This window comes from Thunnus maccoyii, chromosome 18, assembly GCF_910596095.1.
Source record: "Thunnus maccoyii chromosome 18, fThuMac1.1, whole genome shotgun sequence".
In the NCBI taxonomy this organism is placed as follows: Eukaryota; Metazoa; Chordata; class Actinopteri; order Scombriformes; family Scombridae; genus Thunnus; species Thunnus maccoyii.
In genome coordinates this window covers 29,776,651-29,786,899 of record NC_056550.1, presented here as the reverse complement: position 1 = coordinate 29,786,899, position 10,249 = coordinate 29,776,651, and the positions used below count along the sequence as shown (strand labels likewise).

The following is a 10,249-nucleotide window of genomic DNA, read 5'->3' as shown; positions in this document are numbered from 1 at the left end:
GTTTTGTTACAGCGACTACAGCACGTATGAGCACGTCAGGATTGTGTTAAAAAAAACCAACCTGTCCTTAAAATCAACCTTTGTTAAACTGTTTAAACCTGCAGAAACTGATAAACTTAAGTGAATCCTCTCTGCTGCTCAGACTAACATGTTTCTGTTTATTTCCGATATCAAAGTAGAGAAAAGTGTTCAGAACTCACCGAGCCGTCGTCTCTCAATCTGCACCTGAGCTGCAGAATCACCTTTAATTTATATTCATGTACCTGGATCAGCTCCAGGCTCCTCCCCCTCTGTTTTCACTGGAAATACCTGAAGTCACATGACCAGACCTCACCTGTGTCTTATCTGTGCAGCGACTCAGATTAGAGCTGGTTATTATCTCTGATTCTTGTTGTGTATTTAACTCAGCTGAAGGTTGCAGGAACACAGGTGTCTCTCAGTCAAATCAGCAACATCAAATTTGGTATCGAAACACCTTTGTGATGCTAAATTGTGAAGCTTTTGAGTTTTCATGGAACGCCCCAATATGTGTGTTTCACCATGAAACAGGAAGTTGTTGTAACTCCACTTTACATCGTCCAGTCTGCCCCAAATTACTCATGTTTGATAAAAGTCCAGGCCTGAACACATCTACATGTCAATACTGAGTCGTAGTCATAGCGCCACCTACTGACAACAGGAAGTCAGCCTTATGGGACAAACATCATCCGACTTACATGGTGTTTTGTCGACATGTGATAAACACAGCCTGTACTCACTCCCAACTCCTCACATACTGAAGCTTGGTCAGGACCCAGTGGCGTCACTTTTCAACACGCAGTATCACAGTAGTCACTGTTAAAAAAATAATTATATTTTATGATGTGACAACGCGGTGGTTAAGGTCTGGTTAGGTTTACACACAAAAACCACTTGGTTGGGGAAAAATCATGGTTTGGGTTCAAATACGAAATAAAACAAAAACAGCAAGGTGGTCTCAAACCGTGCAAACCATCCAGCTCCTAATGAGTAAGTCAGCTTATATAGATGTCATGTGAAATACGTCACTTCAGACATGTTGATATGATACGTACTGTGGAAGTGTTAATAATGTATGTATTACAGGTGTTGAAATGTGCATATTCAACGTATCTGTGGTTTGCAGAAACGTACAATGCCAACGTTTTATTCTGGCGAGCAGGCTGAAATTTGTCACCTTATTTAGACTAATGACATCAACGGATTCACTGAGTCTGTGATGGATTTACTTTGTAAAAAAACAGGAGCAACAAGAACCATCCGATGCCATAAACACACACAGCAGCAACTCACAGCTGCAGCCTGGAAACATTCACAGTTATAAAGCAGCAGACTACAGGAGAGCAGCAGAGGAGGCGATAAGGAACTACAAGACCTGCAGTTCCAGGAGGGAAACCCCACCAGCATGAGGCAAAGTCTAAGAACCAGGACAGATTACAAGCCCCCATCAGTCCTCAGCCTCTCTGAGTGTGACATCAGGACCAGACGGTGTCAGCAGGAAGCATCTCAGACTATCTGCTGATGTTCAACCTGTTCCAGGCTGCATATATGATTCACTATGCATTCTTTAATCGGTTTTCTTTTCTGTATGCAGTAGTGATGTTAGGAAGGAAGAGTAATGATCAATATCTGATTTTCAACAGCGTCTGCAGCGTCTAATCTGAGTAACACTCAAACTGTCAAACTGTTATTATATTATTAACCCTGATTCACCACATATAGAATAATGCCGTATTTATCTTTTAGTGTTTTTTCTAATAGAACACAACTGATAACTTCATCAGTCCAGTACAGATGAACGTGTTCTTCATTCTTTTGCAGTTTCTTCCTGTGAGTTAATACTTGTGTGTTTGTGTTTTTTTGGGATGCAGCTGCAGAAGAGCTGGAAACCATCAGGACCCTGATCTGAGCAGAACTGAACTCTTTATTTTACAACTGTTAACTTCCTGCATGTCAGTAGCAGTGTTACAGACGGGAGAAACTCTTCTCTGAGTCTCGTCATACGTGTTTGTCTCCTTCGAGGGGATGATGTGACGCTGCAGTCGGCCTCAGAAACAGCTGCTGTCAGGAGGAAGCAGGAGACACGTGTTGTGTTGCAGCTGTTCACTGTGCAGCAGTGCTTTACATGGATGTTCAGACCTGGTTTAACTGGATGAACAGAGTGAACACATCCAGCTGCACAGTCATATAGAAAGTGATGAAGGAAGTAAGTCAGATATTATTGTTGAATCGTATCGAGTGTTTTGGCACAAGACTAAATGCTTTTGGTTTTGTTTGGTAATGTTCAAGGTTAACTGATTGGTCTGCTGTGATATGAGTTTGGCTCCGTTACTGTAAACACATGTGAGCTTTAGTGGCCTGTTTGTTCTCTGCTCTGAACTCTTTGCTTCAATAATTAAAACCTCAAAATTAATTTAGTTCACTGGTTTTATGTGTACGAGCAAAAGCACAAACTATGCTTTGATTGACAAACAACACTTAGATGAGATCCCACTGGGTTATGTTTTATAAGAGTGTTGGGCTGATGACATACTGGCGACTCTAACACAAAAATATACGTTCTACAGTGGAAACTCTTTATATTGATCACGTCTGTCAGGGTCCAATTGATCACTATAAGCAGATGATTATTATAACCAAATGTGTTTCTTTTTCTTTATTTCTCATGCAGATTGCCATCTAATTGACATTTGTATATTTATTACATGAATATAAAGTAATACTGAATTCTATTGACTGTTTAAATACAGAACAGCTGTTTAAACTGTTGTTTCGCTGCATTTCATCGGTTCGGTTTTGGCAGTTTGTCAGAAGTTTCAAGGAGACAACGTTTGTCATTGAGAGACTTTCTTTCTCCAGTCATGATGTTAATGTTCAGCAGCAGCCTCAGGTCAAACCAAGGGCCGAAAAGTCCCTGTGGGTTGGAAGTTACATGGTGGTCACACAGTCCATGTGCTCCAGAGACAGATGAGAGGCTGGAACAGTCTGTATATTCCTGAGAACAAGAAAGGGTTGAAACAGTCCATACTATTCACAGAGTTGAGAGTTCATAGGGGTTGTCTGGGCAGCTACTGAGGAAAGGTCTGAGGTAAAGTCTGGCTAGTGACAGAGGCAGAGTCTGGGCAGTGTTCTAACAAACCTATGTACATTCAGTATTAACCAACACAATCCTTTTTCTGCTCTTTGGTTATCACCAACAACACAACAAGGTGGTTCGGTTAATAAGCTCACTAATGAAAGAGGTTGGAGTCAGCCAGTGGAATGGTGCAGACTGGTGTGCTGAACGGGAAGGAGGGAGTCCAGTCTGGCCTGTGTGTGTTGAATGTACCTGTAAGAGATGTGTGAATCCTAGTCGTACCTGGAGTTGAAGTGAAATGCCAAGACTATATGTCAGATGTGTCTGTGAAGGTTGCATAGCAACAGTAGAAGCAGATCTAGAGACTTACCTACACACCTATGTTACACCTGACTTCAAACCTGATATAATCTAAGGCATACAAAGATTATGGAGAAAACAAACTGCAAACTGACAGTGACCATGGCAATGGATGGAGTGGTAGTAAGCGTTAGTGCATACTGGGGTTGTGGGTACAGTACACTACGCTTCACTGTCAGGGACACTACCACGGTGGCTCCACCCCCTTCAAATGTCAAACAATTACAAGGAAATACATTGCAACTTGACTTAATATCAGTGTTTTACATATACAGCATACAGTAGTGTGTTAGTAAGGTGATGGACCAGCAGAACAGCTTCAGAGCTCCTTGTTATTGATCCTACAGTCTCTGAACTCTTCATCATTGTTCATAAAGATCTTCCTCATGTGATGTTGTGATGATGATGATGAAGAGCGCTGTCTAACACGTCAGCTGGGTTGAGATCAGGTGACTGTGAAGGTCGTAACATGTGATCCATCCTGGAAGAGACCACTCCCATCAGGATAAAGCTGATCACTCACAACTACTTTGTATTGATTAGCAGTGACTCTTCCCCAAACCCTGCCAGCATAACAGAGCCCCCAGACCCCCTCACTGTAGGGGTCCAGCATTCAGACCTGGACCAGGTTTTCCTTTAATTTGTCACCCGTCTGTATATAACAAAGTTGAATAACTTCAAGTTCACAGATCTGATCAACTGCTTTTGAAAAGCTTCCTGTGCATATAAACAACTACAATATTAGTGAAGTTCTTTTGCATTTACTCTGTAAAGATGAGACCTGCTGTCAGGGTGGTGGGTGGAGCAGCTGGACCCAAATGCAAGAGACGGCAGGAAGGATACGATGCAGAATATTTATTGAACAATGTAAAGTCACTGGAGACACTGGGAACAGGAACCAGGAACAAAGACCATAAACGCAGGAACACTGAAGATACTTAGAGACAGGAACCAGGAACCAGGGACCAGGGACCAGGGACACGGGACACGGGGACATAAACACAGACAACTCAACAGAGACTGAAGTGAAAACTGGACTATAAATACACAGGGTGTGATTGAAAACTGAACACAGGTGAGTAAAACAAGACACATTGTACCGTGTCTCTGTGTGTCCAGAAGAATAATTATTGTAAGAGATGTGATTTGGCTCCAGCTCCAAAAAGTGAGCAGGAGAACACTGGTAACAATGGGAGCTAGTGGTGATACTGTCAGAGAATGGTTCACTGGTCCTTTACCAGTACAGACAAGGATGTGTTCGTGTTGTCCAGTAAACCTACATGGTGTGTAGTTTGGTCATAGTGCACAGATACAAGAGAGACAGTTAGCAAACTGACAGGTTTAGATCATGTTAAACAACTTGTGAAATATGATCCTGGAACAGTGAGATGAAACAGAAACACACAGGCAGTAGATAAAGTACAGTATTACATTTGTGGTTGACTTTGAGACTTTTGTTCCTGCTATAAAGCTGCTGAATTTACAAATCCTCCAAAACTGAGTGTTGGGTAAATTCATACTGTGAGAACAACGAGCATCGCAGTAAAGGAATCGTGCACAACGCCGCTGTCTATAATCACAGGAGATGGAGATAGAGGAAAGACAAGGGTTAAAGCCACCAGAGTATCAGGCTTATGCAGTTAGGGTGTGGCACGCCACTGCACATGTGCTGATAGGACCTGCAACCATCAGGGTCCCTTCAGATAACCTCAGAACTGCTTGAATAAACACACACGCAGAAACAGGAAGTGCACTACATGAAGCAAGAGGATTTAACCTGCACCACACACAGCTCATATCAACAGAGATGGTTTAAAACAGCTGCAGAAAGTGACAGACTGAGTATGAGCTGGTTGTACTGGAAAGAAGACGTGTGCTGGACTGGAAGAACCACAAGACCTCAAACATCACTTGTTCAAAACGCTCCACGTGTCTCTTTAGTAAAAGGATCAATGAGAAACCGGAAGGACTTCGGTCTGTGTTGAATCAGCACTCTGGTCAGGAACAGACGAGCCTTTAATTCATTACAACAGCAGATTGAAATCATACAGAACATCATGCAGTATGATATCTGTTGGTAAAAGAGGTTTACACTTACAACCAGAAGACAGAAACACAACAACCAGGGTTCAATTATCAGCTGATTCCCTGAGCTGACAGATAATCCTACAACTGTCTGATTAAACACCTGCAACCAGGTGAAACTGTAGCTCATGTAAAGATCAATATCCATAGAAACCAGAGACTACAGAGGGAACAACACCAGTTTCAACGGGAGGGGGGCCTCAGAGACACATGACTGGTTAATGCAGAGCTGTTCGATGACGGATCAGCATCCACAGATCAAACTCTAGTGTAAAAACAGCAGGTTATGTTGTAGTAACACAACATGAGACACTCACACAAACAAACAAATGAACAAAGGTAAAAACAGCTGCTGTTTACACAGATATCAGGTTGCTTTGTGGGGCTGCAGGACTTTGGGACATTGTGGACAAACATCATAAACTGGTAGCAGATTTGTTACCTGAACAGCTGGCAATATACAAATGCAAGATGCACACAAAAAACAAAAACTCTGTCTCAACAGGAAATGTGAGAGCAGATGAAGCCGCAAAGCGTGCGGCATAACCACTTCCTGTTTACAGGTGCTGAGCACAGACGCAACTACACCTGGAACACCAACAGCTGATATTAAAGGTTTTCAGAGCAGAACAACACCAGAAGAAAACCAAGACGGTGTTTGATAGGTCTGAATTATCTCTTTCCTTCTATGTTGGGAAGGGAAAGGGATAAGGACGGGAACGCTGACGGACACGAAATGTGTGTAATCTGTGCAGAACAGCAGGTGTTGATGAGAGAATAGTTCCCAGATTTGGAAATCCAAGAAGAATCAGTAGTGATAACGGCACATCTGTTGTTAGCAAAGCAAACACTTTACTATCTGAATGTTTGAGAATTGACCTAAAACAACACTCTGCCTCCCACAGAGTGGAGGGCAGCAGAGAAAACAGCACTCTCAAAAACAAAGTGACCAGCTGTTGAGCCGGACAAAGACTCCCAACAGTACATCAGACCCAGAAATAATGTCAGTCCTTCTGGCAGAGCAGTGATCACAGCTCCCTGCAACAGACGAATAACTGATGAAATGTTGCTCTTAGTTTAATCCTCACACAGGTGGTTCAGGTCTGTAGAGAGACCAGGAAACCTGCATGACCTCAGACCAGGGGACTGGGTGGAGATAAAGGACTTCAGGAGGAAACGTAGACTGTAAGACTGTATCTTGAAGACAGATTAATACAGACTCATGAAATATAAATAAATTTAACTGTACACAGCTTGTATACAATAAACCTCAAACACTCGTTTTAAAGGACTCACAGGAGTCATTTCAGTAACTGAGTTTAAAGTATTTTACTGTTTGGTCCACACGTCCCCACAGAGAACTGACTGAGTTACCAGAAGCTGCTAAATTCAAAGATGAATGGCAGATAAGAATCTCTCTGTTTGTTTGTTTGCGATCTCTGCAGGGTACTGGGTTCCGGTTCTAGTCAAACTGGTGGTCAGAAGAAGACAGTAGAGTGCATTAATTGTGCATCATTTCAACTATGATGTAAAAGGTTCTATATGAAAATAAATGATGGAACATTTCATAATATTGAGGTGAGTTTTAATATCTTATTCAATTATTTCACTAAATAGTTTGTTTGTTTATGTATTTAAATCATTTTATTCATATTTCATGTTTTCTTTTATTTATTTAACATTGAGCACTTTCATAGTTTTGTTCTGTAGTTAAATTAGTTTAATTTAATTTAACATTTGACATTAATGTTCAATTTTGCATTTTGTCAAATTAACAAACACACTTCAGACCATTTTATTAATGTTCAGATTTTATTTATAGACCTGAGTGACTGAGAACAGATGTAGAGATATATAGATAGAAACATTTAACCAGTCAGTCAACCAGTCAGTCAACCAGTCAGTTAACCAGTATTGAACCAGTCAGTTAACCAGTATTGAACCAGTCAGTTAACCAGTATTGAATCAGTCAGTCAACCAGTCAGTTAACCAGTATTGAACCAGTCAGTTAACCAGTATTGAACCAGTCAGTCAACCAGTCAGTCAACCAGTATTGAACCAGTCAGTTAACCAGTATTGAACCAGTCAGTTAACCAGTCAGTTAACCAGTATTGAACTAGTCAGTTAACCAGTATTGAACCAGTCAGTTAACCAGTCAGTTAACCAGTATTGAACCAGTCAGTTAACCAGTATTGAACTAGTCAGTTAACCAGTATTGAACCAGTCAGTTAACCAGTATTGAACTAGTCAGTTAACCAGTATTGAACTAGTCAGTTAACCAGTATTGAACCAGTCACTGCAGCATGTTTTTAAGTTTTTAAATGAAAAATCAGTTCAGTACAAAATAAAATGTGTTTGATCAACATCTGAGTAGATTCATCTCTTTGACTTAAACTAAACTTTCTGTTTTACTGGGCCAACTGGGATTGACTGATTGATTGATTGACTGATTGATTGATTGATTGACTGATTGATTGATTGATCGAGTGCATGGAGAAAAAGGTGAGAATAAACTAGAAGATAAGTCTTGAGAGCAGAAAGAATCAGGTCCGACAGGTTTGCAGCAGGTAGGAAATGTTTCGGGGGAATTTTGGATGATTTCCAGTGAGTTATAATCCCAGTTACAGATTATATGTGTGTTAATGTTTTCAAATGATGAGAAACACCTGAGTTCTATGTTGCAGCCAAATTTATAATGTAAGAACATTTAAATACCCATTTAATGCACATTTCATCAAAAGTATAAAAAATAAACAAACATTACGTAATGTCACAGTTCATCATCTCAACAACGTTGCTGATTGTCTTCATGTTCTGTTCTCTGTGGTTTAAAATAACGTGCACTCTGACAGCTTTGGAACTAAATCAGGACACACTTTCTAAAACATATCAAGTCTTTGTTTAACTGGTTATTTTACATTTAAAAGCCCCGTTATCCCAATTCAAAGGCAACTTTACATTCTTTTAGGGGCGTTTTACCCCGAGCCCCCGTTCATTTCCAACCCTGGTTGCTTAAAATTTCAGTTTTCTCACTTCACACTTTGCAAACTTGCACCTTGATGACAGGTTGGTAACTGTCTGACATGGTGGCTCTGATGGTAACACGATTACTTGTGTGAGTCAGACTGGGACCTTTAGCTTTACCTCTGACAAACCCTTTCTCTGCATTCTTATACATCTCCTTATACAGATCAGGATCGCATGTTTTGCCCATGTCAAAGACTCCCACTGCATACCAGTTAGAGTACAGGTTGAAATCATAAGGATTAGAGAACATGACAGCTATTTTTCCATCGTATTGCTTTGTGGATCCATTCAGGAGATCGTAGGTGAAGACTCCAACAGATCCACAGGCTGTCTGAGGAGTCTTGATGAACAGAGCGCTGCCAGATTCAGCAGGGCCAAGCGTCGGTGGCAAAGGTGTTTCACAGAATCCACTGACGGTGTGCACACTGGTCACAGAAACAAGAGAAACATCTTAGTGACTAAAAGACAACAGATAGATTCATTTTTGAGTGTCCCGTACAGACAGCAGTCCAGGGTGTGAGGAACTAGAGGCGGAGGGAAACTGCTAGTTTAGCTCCATTAAAAGAGAAAAAATAAACCTTTAACCAGATCCAAAGCTTCCTTCTCTCAAATATGTTTTATTACAAGAATTCTTATATAATATAAAGTCAACATAAAATCACCAACATGGTGCAATTAGCTCCACACAGCCTCCTTCCCAAAACATTACACAACATCTCGGAGAGCATCGGTGGTCGAGCGAGCTAGAGAGTGAATGAAGAGAGGGAGTGGCGGTAGGGAAAACAAAGCCATGAATCAGAAAAATAAACATTATTTTCTGATTGTTTGACAGTGGTTACGTTCTAAAGCACAAATAAACAGGCTCACACCTCCACACAACCCTGCAGGAAGCTGCTGCATCGCTGGACGCAGCCTTAAGGATGACGAGTGGCAGATTAAATCATAATAGTTATGGACTATAGGGTGAGTTAAATGTGGGAACAACTTCATTCCAGTTCAACAGAAAGAAAATTAAATAATAAGAAAGAAGGTGTGATTATCCAATGTTGATATTGATTCTGATATCCCCAGGATTATTAGGAGAGGGTCTATGTCAATACATCACAGCTGTCTCCTTCTCATCTATTTCCAATAAATAACATAAGAAAAGACAGACTCACCGTGGGTTACACAGGGTGTACCCAGAGCACTTATTCTCAATCTCAATGCTGCACTGGCGATGTGTTGGTGGCATGATGGATTCAACCTGTACAGCAACACAGAACATGAGAACAAAATTCACATATCAGCAGACACCATGGGCCTGTTCATCATAGAATAGAATACAATAGAAAATATCTTTATTTCCCACCAGGGTGAAACGCTCTACACATGATTCTTACAACAGAGAAACAGCGAAGCAGTCAGTGTAACAAACACAGAGACATTATAACAGTTAAAGCTCATCAGTCACTCTGCAGGTCTTTGGGATGAAACACTTCTTAAACACATGTTTAGTTGTCAGAGTCGCTCTATAGCGCCTCCCAGAGCTCAAAGGCTCCAACTGTCTGAACAGGACAGCAGCTCTCTGCCAGGATGCTCCTTTTCTTCCTCGTCCTTTCTGTGAAGAGTTGAATCAAGGACTTTTTGGGGTTTGTCAACTATTCTGCAGCCATTAACATATTATTTAATATTCAGTAATCT

General features: G+C 41.0%; 1 protein-coding gene across 1 annotated transcript in view; it reads right to left on the bottom strand.

Annotated features, from left to right (window-relative positions):
- Positions 1-8,213: 8,213 nt before the first annotated feature.
- The window catches only part of LOC121884231 (DELTA-sagatoxin-Srs1a-like), a 3,018-nt gene continuing 982 nt past the window's right edge, over positions 8,214-10,249 (bottom strand). The window contains exons 3-4 of the mRNA XM_042392919.1: positions 9,727-9,812; positions 8,214-8,991 (exon numbers count right to left, since the gene is read on the bottom strand). Coding sequence (XP_042248853.1) covers positions 8,574-8,991; positions 9,727-9,800 — 492 coding nt within the window. The 5' untranslated portion in view covers positions 9,801-9,812 and the 3' untranslated portion in view covers positions 8,214-8,573. The remainder of the gene's footprint in view (positions 8,992-9,726; positions 9,813-10,249) is intronic.